Below are 21,235 nucleotides of genomic sequence, written 5' to 3' on the forward strand. Positions count from 1 at the left end.
GGTTTTCGTCTCGCGCTTACTGTGAGTTAGCATTGAGTAAACCAGTTCAGCCCAACATCAGGATCCATTCATACTTCACTCACACTACTGTAATCCTGCATGATTCATCTTGTCTGTCCACAAAGATTTCCAAAATCGGTGCCAGAGCACCCCAGGATACTGAAACTGGCACAAACTCATGTGATTTTTAAACATGATAAATCATACTTCACAGAATTTCCTTCTTTATTGTAGTTTATTCATTCATTCATTCATTGTCTGTTTTGGGTCCAGCTGGTGAAAGGTAGAAAAAGGCCTGGACGTGTCGCCAGTCCATTACAGGGCAAACACACTCACACTTACACCTAGGGCAATTTTGTATCTCCAATAAACCTGACTGCATGTTTTTGGACTGTGGGAGGAAACCAGAGCACCCAGAGGAAACCCCTGTAGACTTGGGGAGAACATGCAAACTCCTCACAGAAAGGACCCGTGCAGCTCCACCTGGGAATCGAACCCAGCACCTTTTTGCTGTGAGGCGACAGTGCTCACTGAGCCACCATGTCATCCTATTATTATTATTGGTATTGCTGTTATTATTATTACTAATATTATTATTACTTTATTATTTACCCACTGCTTTATTCTGGTTAGGGTCGCGGTGGAATTACCCACAAACAATGACTACATGTCTTTGGACTGTGGGAGGAAACTGGAGCACCTGGAGGAAAGGACCTGGACTGCTCCACCTGGGAATCGAACCCAGGACCTTCTTGCTGTGAGGCAACATGTCCTACTCACAAAGCCACCATATTATTATTGTTATTACTACTACTATTACTACTACTACTATATTATACTATTATTATTATTTGTTCATGCATTTTTACCCACTGCTTTATTCCAGTTAGGATCTCAGTGGATCTGGCACCACCCAGTGCCAATGGGCGCAATGCAGGAATACAACTATCCTATATATTGCCCTAGGTGCGAGTAAGTATTTAAGTAAATAGGTTAGTGTGTGTGTCTCTCTTTCTCACGATTCATGATTTTGATCCTGTCCTACTGGGGACCAGAATTATGTGGACACCTGACTGACCACTGTTGGACATCTAATCCCAAAACCATTGCCACTAATATTAAGTTAGCTCCCCTTTTTGCAGCTATAACAGCCCCAGTGTCTGTGAGCAGTGATGGTGGACAAGAAAGCCAGGTTTGCTATGGATGGTCTAGTTCATCCCAAAAGTGTTTAGCTGGGTTGAGGACAGGACAGGTTGCTGAAGTTTCTTTACACCAAAGTCATTTTACAGCTGTTAGCAATATCTTAGTGTTATGATTAGAATGGGTGTCCACATACTTAAGGCTATAGTGTGCCTTATAAGAATTATGAATGGACATGCTTAAAACAGTAATGCAACAGTATGTTATAAAAAATATATTTAAAATACATTGAGAGCAAACCCACAGGCACAAACAAACACACAAGTCTGAAACAACACATACAAGTGAAATTAATATTTAATTCAGGTTATAAATCAACATTCACACTCAATTGCTGCGACAGAAACATTTAAAATGCAACATATTTTCATCTTCAGGAAACAAGGACATCCTGATCGACATCCGTTCATTTCTGTGGTTTGACTGCTTTATGTGGCCAAACAACAGCCCTGCAGCAAGGCATACCTCGTTTTAAGTAGGTTCTAAGGCTCTCGTCCCGGAGGCCGTATATAAGCGGGCTGAGGAAGCGTGGCAGCAGTACGAAGCAGAAGTAGTTAAAAAAGCTAATATGCTCCTGCATCCAGCTGATGTGCACCACAATCAGGGCCTCAGTGATAGGAAATGTAAAGACCATCAGGCTTAAAATCAGCTGAAAACCATGCAACACTACAGTGTGCAGGGCTTTAGTCACAGAGGCCCGGTCGTGACGCATCTTTCTCGTCTCTAGCAGGATACGAATGTAGGTGAAAAAAATTATCACAGCCACTACAGCAAAGAACATAGCATTAACAACCACTTTAATGAAAGTCTGGATGGGCAGGGAATTCAGAACCTGAGTTTTGCAGACTACCGGTGAGGTGAGGACGTTCACGTCTGGTTTTGGCTTCATCAGAATGAAGTCCACCGTGGGAGGAACACAGCTGATGATCCAGAGGGCCAAAGCAATGACCCAAATCTTCTCCGGTCTCCATGAAGCAGGGCGATGAAGGGGGTAGAAGATGGCCACATAGCGTTCCAGGGACATGGCAGCCAGGATGAGTGGGCCGTTTTGGAAGGTGGTGGTGGAAATAAAAAGCAGAGGTACACAGTAAACAATAGCGAAGTTGACGTTACCCATGACAAAAAGGAAGAGCAGGACAGAGGTGAACAGCTGCAGAGTGTCGTTGATTAGCATGTAAGCGAATAGGATGTAGCGTGAGCTTTCTAAGAATTGCCGATGTGAAGCAAAGGTGTGCAGCATCAGCAGGATGAAATAGAGGAAGACACAGAAGAGAGGGATCACCACGCACACCTTGAGGATCATCGAAGTGTTTTTGCTAGATGTGGCATTGCCCGTGAGGTCAGTCAGATTTTGCATAATGTCAAGGATTGAGATCTCTGAAATGAGAAATGAAACATGCTTAGCTGATGAAGGAAATTAAATGGTAACTGATGTATTAGTCAGTATGGTACACTACATGGCTAAAAGTAGACCACTGGCCTTGAGCTTGTTGGACATACCATTCAAAAAATATAAGCGTTGATGTGGAGTTGCCTTTGTCTTTTTTTCCCTCTGCAGCTAAAACAGTCTCACTTGAAGATTTTGATAGAAGATTTTGAGATGTATTTGTCAAGCACTGGTGTTGGCTGGCTTACAAGCAACGTTTTAATTCCTCCTGAAGATCTTAAGTTGATTTCAGGGTTCCTCCACACCAAACTTGTTAAACCATGTCTTTATGGATTCTGTTTCATGCACAGAAAAGAGCCTTTCACAAATGATTGCCACAAAGTAAGAAACATTTATATAACATATAAAAATACATTTACATTTAAATACCAATACAAATATGCTCCTATTAGCAAACTGAAACTCAATAACCAGGAGTGTCCACATACTTTTGGCCATACAGAGTAAATACTTATGAAGTGGGTGAGTTGTGCACTGCCCTTTTGTATTTAGTAACTTTCCTGTTATAATACAAAACATGACATAGACGTATACATGTTCAGAATTCAGTTGTATTTAATTTTACAATTCAAAAAATCACCTGATGGCTCAATTCAGACAAAAACTGGCAACCTTGTGTACAGATTTGTGTAGAAATGAGCTGCCTTGTTTATATTTAATAGATTTTTTAATATTATCATACCTATATTGTTTTAATTGGGTATATCACACTCAAAGATGCTGATTGTAGTAAATCATAGTACTTGTGTTGAATGCAGCAAATATGGGCAGCATAAAGACCTGAATGACTTTATAAATTTCAGATCATTGTAACACTAAAACACAGAATCAAACCCTTTTTTATATAGGGCTATATAGTCACAGGTCAGTCATAATGCTCAGAAGAAGCAATGCAAGAAGGTTAACAGACAGATGAATCCTGATTTTTCCTAAATCATTACCAGACAGATGAGATGGCACCAGGATGCACCTCACAACATACAGAAGTTAAAGGACCTGCTGGTGATGTCCTTGTACCAGATACCACAGACACCTTCTGATGTCATGTAGAGGCTGTGTCTAGGCAGGGAGTAGAAGTAATCATGATAAAGAAACTTCCTTTTTTTAAGGTTTTAATGGACATATTAGGTGTAGCAAACAACAAAAATCATCCCAATCACTAAACCTGGCTCAATAATCTTATGGAACCACAAATTTGAATTATTGGACAGGTGCATCACACAAGTTTTACAATTATTCTCAGTGTGGTCAATAATTTAATATAGGTTTAATTAGGTTTAAGAGACAAAGCAGCAGCATTGCAGAATGACCTGGAATTAGTAGGAACAACAGTTAAGCAAAAATAAGCAAAGAATGATTTAAATCTTTGTTTCTGCACACAATAGAAGACACACATGCTGAAAAGGAAGCACAGAATGCATGTCTGCACATATGACAGAACAGAACATCAAAATAGAATTTTACAGCTGTTACAGCAAATTTACTTTTAATTTAATACAGAGTCCGTGGAACACTTTGAGGTAAAATATGATTACATTGTGAGATCAAGAGGCTAACAGATTAACAGTTTTAAAACTTTACATTCAGTTTAAATTAGTTATATTTTAATATTCTATACACACTGTATACATGCTTTAAATGATACTAATATTTAAACTGAACAAGCCAGAGCTGCAGAATTATTAGTATGTAGTATTTCATTATTAGTATAAGTATTAATTATTAGAAGATTTTTTGCTATTTTTAGTCATTTTTATGTTCTAATGAATCGAACATATTCTGCAGTTACACACAATAAAATGTTGTCCAATTTTATTATTTTCCCTTACAATAATACACAGCATATATAACAGATACATGACATACTAACTACTCATACTTACCAGAGAGTTTAAAAAGCAGTTAAAGAATAGTTTGAGATAAATGCCTCACTTTTATACACTTCATAGAGGCCATGGCTTCGTCATGTGAGGTCATCAAGAGAAAAAAGAATTCCTTAAGGGACTGATTAACATTGTGACTATATGTCACTATTCAGTCCATAAATAATTAAGATCGTTTTCTATAAACAACTTGCCATTTTTACAGTTCACAACAATGGAGAAAAATTCAGAGTTTTTGCTATTTAATACACAGTGACATAATTATTTGGAAGCATAAACAAGGATATAGACAATAATTCGAGTTTGGAGAAAGAACGTTTGTGAAGAATTCTAGTAACACCACAACCACAGTAAAGCTGCTTTTCTGCAAACTAGGCATTCTAGATTGGGAGGAAAAAATGGGGGATAATGCATAAAAATTATGCACTCAGACATATACATGCATAAAAGTTCCTGTAACTACGATGTTTCTTATTTTCTTTTTATTAAAACTCAGAATTGTAATGCAACACAAATGTCCAAGTAAGTGTTTCTTTGTCACTTTGGTTACATTAATGACAGAACTGGTAATTACTGGAAACACAAGATTTATAAATTCAAGTCTGTAATGTCAAACACAGTCATGGACAATTTTGTATCTGCAGGTACTAGAGGAAACCCACACAGACACGGGGAGAACATGCAAATTCCACACAGAAAGGACCTGGACCGCCTCACCTGGGGATCAAACACAGGACCTTCTTGATGTGAGGCGACAGTGCTACCCCCCGAGCCACCGTAACAGGTGTATAAAAATCAATAATTTAAGATCAGCTGCATGCTTCTGACTTTGAGGCAACATTTTCAAAAAGGCTCCTATTTCTTCCAGCGTGACTATGTTCCAGTAGGCCTACATGGACAGGTCCATAAAGGCATGGTTTAAAAAACTGGTGGCCTGCGCAGAGCCCTGACCTCATATCTGTTGAACACTATTAGGATAAATTATATTTTTGATTAGGTGCCAGGATTTTTAGTCCAATATCAATATCCCTGAACTGAGTGGGCACAAAGTTCTACAGATGCACTCCAAAATCTCATGTCTTCCAGAAAATTGGAGGCCTCAGTGTATAGTAATGTCCAACAAGCTCATAGTTAGGTGTCCACATACTTTTAGCCATAACATACCACATGTTGACTCTACATGCATGCATTGCTTGAATGATTTCAATGAAAACATATGTTCAATGCCCTCTTTGACCACATAAAAGATAAGCTTTGTTCAATAAAGTGATGAAATTAGACGAGTAGCATGAGTTCAGCCAGTGTCTATAATCATTAACCCAGGCTTCAGAACGTTCGTCGAGTGCTATTTGTTCTGTGTGACAAACAAGGCTGCTTTTGCACATTAAAATCTCAGATGATCCTTATTCACACCCGGTCGTGCGTCACCGATTTGAAGAGCAAGTCGACGTGCAAAACTACCAGGTTGCTGCAGAGCACTGAACCTTGAGATAGGTGCTGCAACCAGAGCTTTACTAAATCAAACTCACATACTAATTTAAAAGCAATATGTCATGCAGGATTATTATGCAGTATATTAACATTTGATTTGATTTGATTAGATTTTTATATTTTTTAAGTATGTGGACACATGTGGACACCTGACCATGAGCTTGTTGGACATTCCATAGACTTTAGCTCCATTCGGAATGCTTATCAAAAGTCAAACAAGCACTTTAAGCCTCCTAAAGCTCCCCCTAGTGGTATCTAGTGGTGTAGACACTGGTTCCTGATTTATTAAAAATGAATAATTAAATAAATAGCATTAAAAATATCAATGTTACAGTTAAATTTCTATATCCAGCCTTAAGCAAAAGTTTAAACACTCTTGGTCAGGTTTTATGTTTTGTTGACTTTATAAATAAAAATAAGGTAACACATGCAATTTCAGGGCTGAAAAGGCTACATTTTTATTATTTATTTTTTATAAATATAATACTAGTAATTATAATAATAATATTAAATGTGCCATAACGTCAATTTTCAATATCTTACATCTATTTTGTCTGTTTTACCACCGCATTATCCTCTTCAGGGTTGTGGTGGGTCCAATTCACTGGGCGTAAAACAGGAAACACCCTGAATAGGTCGCCAGTCCATCACAGGACATCCATTGGACCTTTTTCCCACACATCTTCGGACTATGGGAGAAAACCCACACGGACACAGGGAGAACGTGCAAATTCCACACAGAAAGGACCCTGGACCGCTGTACCTGAGAATAGAACCCAGGACCTTCTTGCTGTGAAGGGACAGTGCTACTCTGAACCACTGTGTTTTTTGTTTATTTATTTATTGCCTACTTAATTATTAGGTTAAACTGTGTTATTATTTAAAAAAATGATGCAAACTACATATAGCTTACTGGTTGCTGTGACCTGTGACCTGTTACCTGGTACCAGTTACAGTTAGGCAAGGTCAAGTTACTTCTGTCAAAATTGCCTATTTTTAATTAAATAAAAAATCCAGTAAGTGTTTTATGATGAGCCTATCCCAGCTTTTCCATGGGCGCAAGGCACACAGTAACACCCTGATCGGGGCGCCATACACACAGCCATTCACCCATTCACCTATAGGGCAATTCAGTGTCTTCAATTAACCTGACTGCATGTTTTTGGACTGTGGGAGGAAACCAGGGCTCCCGGAGGAATGCCACGCAGACACAGGAGAACATGCAAACTCCACACAGAAAGGACCCGGGCCGTCCCACCTGGGGATCGAACCCAGGACCTTCTTGCTGTGAGGAGACAGTGATACCCACCAAGCCACCATGCCGCCCCCTTTATCATAACTGTTGGGTAGAAATTAGTACTAAAAATTACTGGCCTATTTTCCTGTTAGACAAGCTCTTTGGTTCATTTAAACCTACGTATCACATACACAGATCTGCTTTTTTATTATTATTTTTTTTTACTCACATATTGTTGCAACAACACTAACCACAACCCTGACTAGGATGAAGTTCCAAAACAACATGAACATTATACAGTATGAAGTTGATGCTGCTATACCAGCCTCCATACTTCTGAATTGTATGCCTGTTTAGTCAATAAAGCATTTATTTATCAGGAAACGGGCTGATGTTGGATGGGAAAGACTGATGTTACAATTCTTTCAAATCGTTGAGGTCAGAGCCCTGTTCAGGCCACTAGAGTTCCTCCACACCAAACTTTTTAAACTGTGCCTAAATGGCTTCTGCTTTGTGCAATAATCAGGGGTGTGTGCATACTTTTGAACACTTGAACTCCCATGTGGCTAATTGTGGTAAGTGTGTGCTATAAATTATTAAACACACTCCCTAATCATGTAATAACAAGATGTTTTTGTGTTTTGTTTGGGGAAGCTGTGCACTGATTAGTCATAAGAGACCCATTACTCCATCAATTCCTTCCTGAGGTGATTCAACTGAAGCAGCATATAAACAAATGTTTAATTAATGATCCTGAAACCACAGGGAGAGAATCCCACACCTCTAATCATCACGTAACAGCATTATCATGTAAACATGCTGATGTCATGTTTGTACACAGGACAATGATCCCACAGAGGTCAAACATGTAGAAACAACAGGGTAGATTACAGGACAGTAATTATATTTGACAGTTTATTGCTGTCCAAAGTTGATAAGTCTAGCCCTGATCAGTAGATATATATCCACTAGAGTCCACTAGACCCCTGACGGTGTGCTGTGGTTGCAAGGTGGGGCCTCCATAGCAGATGTAGTTCATCAGACCAGGCCACCTTCTTCTTTCATTGCTCCGTGGTCCAGTTCCGATGCTCACGTGCCCATTGTTGGTACTTTCGGTGGTGGACACTCCAGCATGGGCACCCTGACTGGTCTGCGGCTATGCAGCCCCATACGCAACAAACTGTGATGCACTGTGTATTCTGACAACTTCTATCAGAACCAGCATTAACTTCTTCAGCAATTTGAGCTACAGTAGCTCAACTGTTGGATCAGACCACACAGGCTAGCCTTCCCCACGTGCATCAATGAGCCTTGCCGCCCATGACCCTGACGTTGGTTTACCACTGTTCCTTCCTTTGAATCATCACTTAAATAGAACCCGTCTGGCAATGTGAAGCAGAATAAAAGATCTCAAATGCAGCAAATGATGCCCCATTTTAAAGGTGTTTAAATACAGCTGTGAAGCAAAGTCATTGGAAAGAGCCAGGCTGGAAAATGTTCCAAAGTTGCAAAGGCTCTGGGAATCCAGCAAACCACAATAAAAGTAATTATATACAAATAGACAAAACTTGGAACAGTGGTGAACCTACTCAGGTTTCACCAGGAATGCATCAACGTCTCATCCAGAAGGTCACAAAAGAACAGAAATGAACAAATAAAGAACTGCAGGCCTCAGTTGCCTTAGTTCAGCTAGGGCAGTTGTTGCCTAGTCACTGGTTCAAGCCCCACCGCTGCCAGGTACCCACTGTTGGGCCTTTAAGCAAGGCCCTTAACCCTTGATTGCTTAGACAACATACTGTCACAGTACTGTAAGTCACTTTGGATAAAAGCGGCAGCTAAATGCAGTAAAAATGTAAATGTTAAACTTAATGTACACAATTCCACAATCCACCCCCCACCAAAAGTGACCACTAAATGCCCAAATGTAAATGTATGAACAATGTTACTCCAAGCATAAGGTCAAGGTTTTGGGTTGTTTTTCCGATGTTGACAACAAGACCAGTGATTGATAATTATGAAGATAATTTTTTTCAGATGTTCTGGGGACCAAAGTGTCAGTTTGTGCTCATAAATGAGTGTACGATTCCATGTAATAGACTTGTTAATGTCCAGGGTTCATGCTTTGCACCCTGTATAAGCAGGATATGCATCTATGCTTCTGGAACTGTCATAATCCTGGTTACTTAAAGTAAATGAACAAAAACACATGTTAAAGTTAAAATCAGCAAATAAACAACTACCAAAGATGTTTTAAATAGGAAATGTATAATACAGTGTAATATAAAGACATAAATGAACTAAATACAGAGTGCATAACATACTAAATGTATTAAATGTAATGTTGCCATATGCTTCAGACGTAACTGTGCTCGCCCCCACCTTCCTAATACATAATCTCTGGAAAGAAAGTTATGCATCCATGATGTCACTATTTGGATATTAAAATCAGTTGGGTTCGACACTATATAAACGTTTGTTTAGAGCCCCTCTGATGTTGTGCAGGTAATGCATTCATGAAAATGAATTCCTGTACTATTATGACTCTTTTAATGCATTGCTATATAATACAGCATTATTAATTGTATTTATTTTAAATGTGATTGTACTGTAAGTTGTCTGTATCACATTCTGTATCATTAACTTTACCTGTAAAGTGAGGTTTTTGTTTTTACTTTGTTTTTAAATTGGAATATTTGTAAAATTGCTTTGCAAAAAATCATACTCATTGAGTGTTTTATCCTAGGTATGTGTACATCAGGTTGTAACAGCAGTCATCATGGACAACTACTCAATCCTATCCAATCAAAGCTGGACATGTCAGTGGCCGTCACGCAGATCTTTGTCTCGCCTTTCATTTATCTTAACATCATCATGCTGTTCACCTTCTACAAAAAACAGGCTTTCAGAACTGAAACTCGCTACATATTGTTCGCTCATACCTTAATTTTGGACCTGATATTTTTGATACTGACTGATTTGGTGGTCCTTCTCACATACAACTATGTACTGATGCCCGTGGCACTGTGCATTCCGTTGTGCATACTTATGGAGGCAATTACATCATGCACACCGTTAACTATCACTGCAATGTGTGTGGAGCGTTACGTAGCTATCTGCATGCCTCTCAGACACAATGCCATCTCTACGGTCAGCAGGACCCTTACTGCTATTTTTGTCATTTGGATTATCAGTGTCATACAGCCATTTGTGGACCTGTTCATCCTTGTTGCGAACACGCCACAAGATTATCTGTTGGAGCTTAACCTGTGCCATTATGAGATCATGATGACAGATGACTGGCAACGGTTCATGAGGGGCATTTTATATATTATATCATTCTTCATTATTTTTCTTATCGAGCTGTTTTGCTATGTGATGATTGTACTTGCTGCCCGGGCAGCCTCTACTGACAAGAAGTCCGCTGTTAAGGGTCTCCGGACCATCTCTCTACACATGCTCCAGCTTTTTCTGTGTACCATTGAGATTATTTGTCCCTATATTGAAGCAGTAGTCATTGACACAGATATAGAGGTATATTTGTCACTTCGCTTTTTCAATTTTATATTGTTTAATGTTATAGCCAGAGCGGTCAGTCCACTTGTTTATGGACTCAGAGATGAGAAATTTTATGTAACTATGAAGTACTACATCAGATGTAAACAAACTCAAGTTTCATCTGAAAGCCAAGAATGAACCACATAGAAAATCTACTCAGTATATTAGTATATATTTATTTACATTTTTTTTCATGTTAACTAAATGATTGTTTAGTATTTTTTTGCTTTTTGTTCAATATTGAAAACAATTAAACTAATCAAAATGAATTTATAGACATCACACCTGAATTTGTTAGTTTTTGCCATTTCATTATGTATTTGCATATGTATATGTACGTATGTGTGTAAGCACTTTATATTTTATCATACAGTTATATACAAAAAAAGCAATAATGCAATTTACCAACATGTACTGTAGTTTTATTGTATATTTTATACATAATTTAATCTTTAGTCTCATATCTTTTTTGTAAAATGCAGTAAAAAGTTTTTTTAATAGAATTTGATTTGTTAATTCTACTAAAAGTAAAATTTTCCATGTTTTTACTGATTAACTTCATCATATTTTGTAAATAAATGTGTATGGCTAAATACCATGAAGCTGATCAGAGAAAACATTTGAAATCTTTTCTTTTCAAATATAAAAAAATGAACAAATCACAAATTCTTCTTTTTATTGCATTTTTAAATATATTTAATTTATTTGTATTTTTTTGCTTCAGAAAATATTAAATTCAACCCTTTATTTAAAATTTAACACCATGTAGGCTGTATATTTTTGTATACAGCTTTACTGTCTCTCTAGCCAGTAACTTTATAAGTATACTTTATATATTTTCTTAACTTACTTAATATTTATTACTATTTTTTAGCCCAAATAAAAACAAACAAAAAAGTTTTTTTTGTTGCTAAAAAAATACACTGGGGACTGAAGTTTAAGACCATGAATAAAAATGATTCTTTAGTGTTTTTTTTATTACAAATCCTATAATAAACATAACATTTTGAGTGAAATGTTAAATCTTTAAAAAAAAGTGCAGGGATTTTATCATTTCTTATTATTTAATTTGACCGTATTTATAATATGCGAATAACAGCTGCTAATTTATTAACTCAAAAATGAAACATTTTAAAAATGCAGCATTTATTACATTTAATATGACTTTTATCTCATTGCAGACAGTACGAACCCAATATATTTCATTTCATTTGCTAACATACTGTCATGGGGTTGAATGAGATTGTGTCGGTGCCCTTGGCAAGGGTAATTTACGCTTTTTTAGAGAAACATATGCTGCTTTTAAGACGACATCTTTTCCAGGGACGTCCATGTATTTTTTAATAAGACAATGCAAAACCACATGCTGCACACAATGCCAAGGCATGGCAGTGAATAACTGATTATCTATCTATTATCTATTCATCACTGCACCTGTTAGTGGGTGGGATTTATTAGGCAGTGAACATTGTATCCTCAAAGTTGATGTGTTAGAAGCAGGGAAAATGGGCAAGAGTATGAGAATGAGCGTGTCTGACAAGGGCCAATTGTGAAAACTGCAGCTCTTGTGGGGTGTTCCCGGTCTGCAGTGGTCAGTATCTATCAAAAGTGGTCCAAGGAAGGAACAGTGGTAAACCGGCAACAGGGTCATGGATGCATGTGGGGAGCGAAGGTTGGTCCTTGTGGTCCGATCCAAGAGACAAGCTACTGTAGCTCAGATTGCTGAAGAAGTTAACGCTGGTTCTGATAGAAAGGTGTCCGAATACACAGTGCATCACAGTTGAAGGGCTGTTTTGGCAACAAAAGTGGAACCAACACAATATTAGGAAGGTGGTCATAATGTTATGCCTGATCAGTGTATAATTGTGATGCAACAAAATGAACTACAAAATATACATATTAATGAACATTCTACTCACTTTATAGTCGACTTGTGATTCTTAAGTAAAAAAAGTATGAAATTCATCTTTTTATTGAGGGAAATTCAGCATGAACAGGTATTAAAACGTAGTAATTTACTGGCATGTTACATTTACATTTTCAGCATTTAGCAGACGCTTTTATCCAAAGCAACTTACACAATGAGCAATTGAGGGTTAAGGGCCTTGCTCAGGGACCCAACAGTGGCAACTAGGTGGTGGCGGGGCTTGAACCGGCAACCTTCTGTTTACTACTGAGCTATCACTTTTACGGCTGAACGTTCCATAATAAAGTGCTGGACTTTCTCATGGAAGGTGGTGGCTTTAAACCCATGAAATATAAGTCATTTCTTTTGACATGTTGTAAGCCAATGACAGACAAATTAATTATGATCGTTACAAGCATCAGGTTAGCTTCCAAAGGAGGTCTACACTGGTCTGCGGACAGGCCCTAAAACTGGACATATGGACACCCTACCAGCACCTCATGTCACATCTGCACTACTTATAGTCCTTCGTTTCCATTACTCCTTGCATAGTATAACACTTCACCATGTGTTGTCCTGTCCTTTCTATTTAGTTGTTGCCAGGTCTTAGCTTACAGTCCTGGTTCTCAGCATTAATATTTGTATAATTAACAGATAGCATTAGCTTAGCATTCACATATCCTCTCAGTTGTTTTTTCTGGTTAAGATTGTGTATATTGTATATTTTATATATACTGGAAATAAATACCCCGCAATAGCATTTACTAACCTGTATCCCAGTATCAGTTCCTGACAGAATGCTGTTCCCAGACTCTACAAACGCTGCATGTATGGCTGATGTATAAGAGATCGAGAGTTTTATTGTCATACGCACAGTAAAACAAGCAGTCACACAGTACAAGGAAATTATGACTATGCTAATCTGTTCACAAACAAGAATGATTAAAAAAAGGATGAAGTGAAGTAACCAAGCAACGGTCATAAAGTGCACGGAGTATTTTTTTAAATAGCAGCAGAATAACAGTGTGGTAGTCTTCCAGTTCATCCAGTCAGAGTGATGGGAAGGGGCAGTTTAATAAAGGGTCATCCACAAGCCTGATGGCCTGTGTACAGAAACTATTGGTCAGTTTTGTTGTCCTCGGTTTCACATTACCATCACATCTGCCTGAATATAACAATGTGAAGGGGCTCTGTTGATCTGGGGATGTGTCCTGCCCTTGATGTTAAGTGTCTTTCTGATGATTCCTGTAGTGAGGTGAAGACTGCTCCTGAAATGGACTGTGCAGGTTTGATCACACACTGGACAGCCTTCCTGTACTGAAAGAAGCAATTGCTATACCAGGCTGGAGACAGAAGAGATCCTTGCTGGTATGACTGCCAATGAATTTTATGGTGTTCACTCTCTCCACTTCTGTCTCTTTTATGTCAAGTGGTGTGTGCAGCTTCCCCCTTATCCTTGGGTCAACATTTATTCTTTGGTCTTATCTCGATTAAGGGAAAGACTGTTGTCATGACACCAGGAAACCAGGCCACCAGATGATGAGTTGATCTGGGAGGCCATGTGGTCATTCATGAACAGTCTGTACAGCAGGGAGCCTCTCTGCTTACAGTTCTTGCATACAGTTCTTGTGCTGGATGTGCGCTTACAAATTCTGACAGACTGGGGTCCAGTTTTAAAGGGAGGATGTCCATCCAAGAGTTTATGTGGGATGACTATAGTAAAAGCTGAGCTGTATTCTAGCATGTCCTCAACCTTTAGGAGAGTGGCTATTAATGTTCCCTCACTGAAATTCAGGTACCTGTACCCCATACACCGCATCATATCATGACTTTAGGTGAGGCAGCCATGTTAGATGGATCATTCCAGTGAGGGTTTGTGTCTGACCAGTATCAATAATTCTGTTTGTGGACCTCTCCATTTGGGCGACATGGTGGCTTGGTGGGTAGCACTGTCAACTCCGAGCAGAAAGGTCCTGGGTTTGATTCCTAGATGGAGGGGTTTGGGTTCTTTCCAAAGACATACAGTCAGATAAATTAGAGATACTAAAATTGCCCTTAGATGTGGGTTTGTTTGTCTGCCTTGAGATGGATAGGCACTCTCTCCAGGGTGTTACTGTATGCCTTTCACCCACTGAGAGCTGGCTAGGCTCCAGCACCCCTTGCGACCCTGATTAGGAAGTTTTCTTACAGGCACTGTAAACTGCCACATGTGCAAAGCCTATATAGATGTATTTAAGTAAACTTACAGCTGTCATCAGTGGGGTTGAGGTCAGGGCACTGTGCAGACCACTGGAGTTCCTTCCACAACCAAGTTGTCAAAAAAAGTTCTCTTCAAGGACCTTACTTTGTCAGTGATCCTCGTTAGCTAATTCTGAATCTCATCAGTGTATTGAACCCCTATGTGACTAATTTTGCTAATTGTGTTCTATAAATTATTAAACACTCTCCTTTATGAGGCAATAACAAGATGTTTATACACTTCGTTTGGAAAATCTATTGGCATGGAGAGTGGAACTGAGCGCCTGGTCATATGAGACCCAATACCCTATCGCCTGCTTCCTGGGGTTTATTTTAAACTAATGTTTAATTAATGATATTGAGCTTAGGTTAGAGCACAGGGAGAAAATCCCACATCTATTAGAACCAAATCACACTATTATCATGTAAACATGCTGATGTAATGTTTACACACAGAATATTTTATGTAATGATCTGTTTATCATTGCAATTATTGAGCGCATGTTGTAGATGGACTGAACGTTCTAATGGTCCTTTTTGAATGGTTTAGCACAATGTACATGGTCTGTTTCCGTCTGTCTTAGTCTTCCTGGGATTAGCTTGAGAACACACTGATCAAGATAGACTAATTACTGAAAATTAAGATGTATATATAAATAAATGAACTTATATTTCATGAACTATATATTTACAGTAGATAATTAAGACTAAGGTGTACATACACTTGTAAGGGACTTATATATGATGGCAGTATTGGAATTGCAATGATTGCTGCAAATGTTCTAAAACTATGACAAGACCTGATAGGCCTGATGTACTGTAGTAGTTAATAGAGGGCAGCAAGGAGAACCACAGAAACTCGTTATTTTGTTCTGGTCGTTTTATTTATATCAGCACCAGCAATGAACAGCTTTCCAACTTGTCATATCAGATTGCAGTCTCCACACATAGGGATTAGGGCACAAGTTAAATAGGCTGGGCAGTTAGGACTATCAGGTGCACCCACTCACTGATTGCCCTCATGTACAGCCTTTAATTTCACCCTTTCACTACAGCTTTCACCTAAACCGCACTCCACCTGCCACAAAACCCACTGTCCGACACAGGCCACCGCCATCTGGCTTGTGAACAAGGCCGTAATTACAATATGTAGACTAGTTCACAAGACAGATAATCATGTATACCCACTCCCCAATATACTATATATATAAAAATCATAAATAAACATAATCCTCTCACTAGTTTTACTTAATGTTAGGATCTGTCAGTGTTACCACCAGTTACTGATGGCAGAAATGTTTAGGAATAGAAGGAAACCCCAATCCTCCCACACCCAGGTAGACTTGGTCCTCCTCAATGTTCAATTCATGGCTATGGCTTTGCTTGTGAATGACCCCCTCCCTAATGGGAAAGGAAATCTAACACTACTACCTGTGCCCCCAGCCCAGTAAGGCAAAATATGGTCTGAACAGAAAGTGAAAGGGTGTCCAAGCAAGTAATATTGGTGAGTGTTGTTTCCCACATGTTTGCCTAATACTCTTTCTTAACTGTGCTGTACTTAGTATCCCTCACTCAAGGTTTCGGCCAAGTACCGACATCAGTCAATCCTCACTCTTCACCTCTAGGGAAAAATTACCCCCAGCATCTAGTGAATACATGTTACCTGTGTGTCACGTGGACCTGTAAAAAAAATGGAAGAAAAAATCAGAGGAGTGAAGTCTTGGGCCTTCATACAGAGCTGGCTTTCACTTTTAGAATGACCTCTTGACACTACTTGGTCCGACAAGGTCTGAATAATTCTGTACCTCTGGTAATAACCAGCTAGCCACATGAACTGTCTTGATATGAAGACAGGCCCAAAAAAGCTTCTGTTTTTTCAATTTGAATATGCACTTGCTTAACTGGACTGGCAACCTGTCCGGGGTGTTTCCAACCTTTCACCCAGAATTATGTAATAATGTTTGAATTAAAATACAATTAAATACACAAAAATATTAAAATACCAAGCTTTGTATCTAAACTACATGTGATATGAATATGCTTCAGACATAACTGTGCTCACCCCCACCCACCTGATACATAATCTCTAGAAAGAACTATGAATCCATGACGTCACTTTTTGGATATTAAAATGAGTTGGGTTAAACACTATTTAAATGTTTGTTTGGACCCTCTGATGTTTAGATAATTCCAGTAATACTGCAGGTAATGTATTATTCAGTTAATGATATAAACTCCTGTAGCATATTGACTTCTTTTTATAAATGTTATCATACATGATACGTGATTGTAATTTATGTGATATATAACAATTAATTGTATTTACGTTTGATTCATTACAATTACATATGATTGTAAATAGATTCCAAGTTAAACTAACTTCTGCGTCATCTGTGAGGTTTTTTCTTCTCCTAGATATGTGTACATCAGATTGTAACAGCAGTTATCATGTACAGCTGGTCAATCCCGTCCAGATGAGCATGTCCATGGGCATCACACAGATCTTCGTCTGGCCTTTCATCTACATCAACATCATCATGCTGTTCACCTTCTACAGAAAACAGGCTTTCAGAACTGAAACTCGCTACATATTGTTCGCTCATACCTTAATTTTGGACCTGATCTTTTTGATACTGACTGATTTTGTGGTCCTTATATCATACAACTATGTACTGATGCCCGTGGCATTGTGCATTCCGTTGTGCATGCTTATGGAGGCAGTTGCAACATGCACACCGTTAACTATCACTGCAATGTGTGTGGAGCGATACATAGCTATCTGCATGCCTCTCAGACACAATGCCATCTCTACGGTCAGCAGGACCCTTATTGCTATTTTTGTCATTTGGATTATCAGCCTCATACAGCCATTTGTGAACCTGTTTATCCTTGTTGCAACCACCTCACACAATTATCTGTTGGCGCTTACCTTCTGTCATTATGAGATCATGGTATTAGAAAACTGGCAACGGTTCCTGAGGGGTATTTTATATATTATAACTTTTAGCATTATTTTTCTTATCGAGGTGATTTGCTATGTGATGATTGTACTTGCTGCCCGGGCAGCCTCTACTGACAAGAAGTCCGCTGTTAAGGGTCTTCGGACCATCTCTCTACACATGCTCCAGCTTTTTCTGTGTACCATTGGGATTGCTTGTCCTTATATTGAAGCAGTAGTCATGAACATAAATATACAGGTTTATTTGTCAGTTCGCTTTTTTAATTTTATATTGTTTAGTGTTATAGCCAAAGCGGTCAGTCCACTTGTTTATGGTCTCAGAGATGAGAAATTTTATTCAACTATGAAGTACTACATTAGATGTAAACAAACTCAAGTTTCATCTGAGAGTCAAGAACCAAACACATAGAAAGTCTACGCAGTAAACTAGTATATATTCATTTACGTTTTTGGGCAACCCCAATCCCTCATTTGCTTGTGAATGACCACCTTCCTAATGGGACAGGAAATCCGCCACTGCCACCTGTGCCCCCAATCTGTGGGCCATATTAAATGTAAAAGCTTTTACACAAAATATGGTCCAAACAGATAGTGAAAGGATGTCCAAGCAGGTAATATTGGTGAGTGTTGCTGCCCACTTGATTGCCGAATACTCTTTCACAATGGTGCTGTACTTAGAGGGAAGTGTTTGGCCCTCATACATAGCTGGCCTTCACTTTTACAATGATCTTCTGGCACTACTTCGCCCATTGGATAGGATTGTGTGCATCATTTATTAGTAATATCAAAGATCCAACAAAGTCTGAATAGTTCTGTATGTCTGGTAGTAACTTGCTAGTCTGTCTTGGTTTGTAGACAGGCCCAAAATAGCTTCTATTTTTTCAATTTGAGAATGCACTTGCCCGTGCCCAGTGTCAAATAAAAAAGCAGAGCCCAATTGTTCCAAGGATTTGTAAGTGCCAGCTAGTGAATAAGAGTCAAAATATTCTGTGCAATTCCTCCTTAATTTCTTTTTATTAGTGCTCAGGTAAGCAAAGCCACAGTGGCTCCCACAGCAAGAAGTCTGGGTCCTTTCTGTGTGAAGTTTGCATGTTCTTCCCTTGTCTGCACGGGTTTCCTCCAACAGTCCAAATACATGCAGTCAGGTAAATTGGAGATACTGAAATTGACCAACGCTGTAAAACATGAATCTGTGGTCCAGTAGATTTTATACACATGTATAATGTTAAATGTATTTAACGGAATTGAGTTCCTGAATTTATGGATATTATTTAAGTAAATTTTTCTATTAAAATGCTATAAAATCTACTTATTTTATTCGTGTGAATCTAATGAAAATAATAAGTTATAAACCGCCAGTGTTTTTTAAATGCATCTCATGTAACCCGCAACGGTTCTGAAGAGCTTCCACAGAGGGATCCAGATTGCACAGTTTGTAAGCAGGTTAACTAAAGTAAGTAATTCAGTTCTATTAATCTGTGTAGTTACCGCAGTTTATTACTGTAAACTTAAATTACTTTTAAGTTGAACATAAAACTAATGTGTTGGAATGCACGTAGTTATTTCATTTGCTTCAAACCAGCGGCATTACATAGTAGAGATACTGTGATAGCTGGTTGCCTGAACCTCGTTTTTCGGCCATTTTTTGTTACTTAGCAAATATCTCTGAAGGCTGAGGTAAATAGGCTAACTATAAAAATCACTTCAAGTTTGAATGTATTGAGAAATCAACTTTAAGCGAAGCGAAGTTAAAACACGATAAAATACAGATGGTTATCTATATGAAGTTTTACCTAAAGGTGGAAAATTATTTAAGCTAATTTGCTAATTTAACATAATCATGTCGGGTTAGTTAACTTGGTTGTTCAAGTCATGTGTGAGAAATATTTAAAATAACACCATATTTTAATTATTCCAATTGGGTACATTTAATCCTGATTAAGAGAGATGATTGCAAATAAATCAGTCACTCAATAAAAATAGAATTAAAATAAAATTTTAAAGTCAATATGACAGTTTGATGTTTTAAGGGTTAACTGCATGTTCACTACAGCTTTCACCTAAACCACACTCCATCTGCCACACTGCCTGACACAGGCCATCACCATCTGGCTTGTGAACAAGGCCGTAATCACAGTATATGGCCTTGTTCACAAGCAAGATAATCATGTATACCTGCCCCCCAAATATTCAAATATGCTCAAAATGCCCCCATATACTCATGTAAAAATCATAAATAAACATATTGTGCTTTCTAGCTTTAATTAATGTTAGTATCCGTCAGTGTTCCCATCAGTTACTGATGGCAGAAATGTTTAAACCCCAATGTTTAAAGGAAATCCCAATCCCCCCACCCCCTCAATTCATGGCTACAGCTTTGCTTGTGAATTACCCCCTCTCTAATGGGACATTTAAGGGTTATTAACTGCATGTTTTCATAATCCAAATTAAAGAAGTGACAAATTACATTTTAACACTCTTCATATTATAATAACTGATGTTGCAGGACCCTGAAGGTTTAGAAGTGGACCAGCTCTCAATGGCACTAATTGTGATAAGGAACATGAGAGCTTCTGCAGGCGACACACCAAAGGACTAAAAAATAAGGCTTGTGCTGTCCTCCTTGGCTTGACCTAAGTACTAAACCTCAGTTATGGCTGTGGAAGAAGACTGTCAAGTGCATGGTGCCAAAATATCTTTGTGTTGAGACAGAATGGCATCATTACAAAGTGGTAAATGCTTTACCAATCCAACTTTTTTTGGAATGTGTTACAGCCCTGAATGCACAAATGGATCTACTGTACAGTATATTAACACATGAAATTAAGCTGATCTGGCAAAACCTGAAAAATCTTGGGTTTCATTTGGGGTTGTAAATGATTCAAGTGTTTAAAATTTGAAGGACATTTTTGTTTAAGCAGTTAAAACAAAGAATTCAAATTTCAGCTGTACAACTTTATTTTTAAGTCACTGCAATAGTATCTAAATAAAGTTTTGTATTAACCTATGAAAGGGTTTTTTATCATGTTTCACATTTACAGCTATTCAAGTCATTAATATTATTGTTCTGTTGGCTTAATTTTATTGAGTAAATATAAACAATTTTGTCCTCTATATTTAACTCAATTTTATTACCACTATTTCTAGTTTGCACTTTGAATCTACTCAATACTTTTGTACAGACTGACTGATTATTTAATATGTTTAATATATTACCTCTACACACATTTTTTTTAAATGCATTGTTTTAAAGTGTAATAATTTGTTACTTTTGAATCATAATTAAGCCCAGTAGTATTTACTTAATAGTTCTGTGTGT

General features: G+C 38.1%; 3 protein-coding genes across 3 annotated transcripts; 2 read left to right on the forward strand and 1 right to left on the reverse strand.

Moving 5' to 3' along the window:
• Positions 1 to 1,509: 1,509 nt before the first annotated feature.
• On the reverse strand, positions 1,510 to 2,739 carry or95a1 (odorant receptor, family 95, subfamily A, member 1). The gene is made up of 2 exons (XM_063017030.1): positions 2,701 to 2,739; positions 1,510 to 2,577 (listed from the first exon to the last, which is right to left on the reverse strand). Exon 2 carries the CDS (start codon positions 2,555 to 2,557, stop codon positions 1,607 to 1,609), a length of 951 nt encoding a protein of 316 aa, XP_062873100.1. The 5' UTR covers positions 2,558 to 2,577; positions 2,701 to 2,739; the 3' UTR covers positions 1,510 to 1,606.
• Positions 2,740 to 10,003: 7,264 nt separating this feature from the next.
• LOC134334259 (odorant receptor 131-2-like) lies at positions 10,004 to 10,951 on the forward strand. The gene has a single exon (XM_063016498.1). It carries the CDS (start codon positions 10,004 to 10,006, stop codon positions 10,949 to 10,951), a length of 948 nt encoding a protein of 315 aa, XP_062872568.1.
• Positions 10,952 to 17,374: 6,423 nt separating this feature from the next.
• On the forward strand, positions 17,375 to 18,325 carry LOC134334803 (odorant receptor 131-2-like). Its single transcript, XM_063017264.1, has one exon. The coding sequence runs from the start codon at positions 17,375 to 17,377 to the stop codon at positions 18,323 to 18,325; it is 951 nt and encodes a 316-aa protein (XP_062873334.1).
• The last annotated feature ends 2,910 nt before the right edge of the window (positions 18,326 to 21,235 follow it).

This window comes from Trichomycterus rosablanca, chromosome 20 (assembly GCF_030014385.1).
Source record: "Trichomycterus rosablanca isolate fTriRos1 chromosome 20, fTriRos1.hap1, whole genome shotgun sequence".
NCBI lineage: Eukaryota > Metazoa > Chordata > Actinopteri > Siluriformes > Trichomycteridae > Trichomycterus > Trichomycterus rosablanca.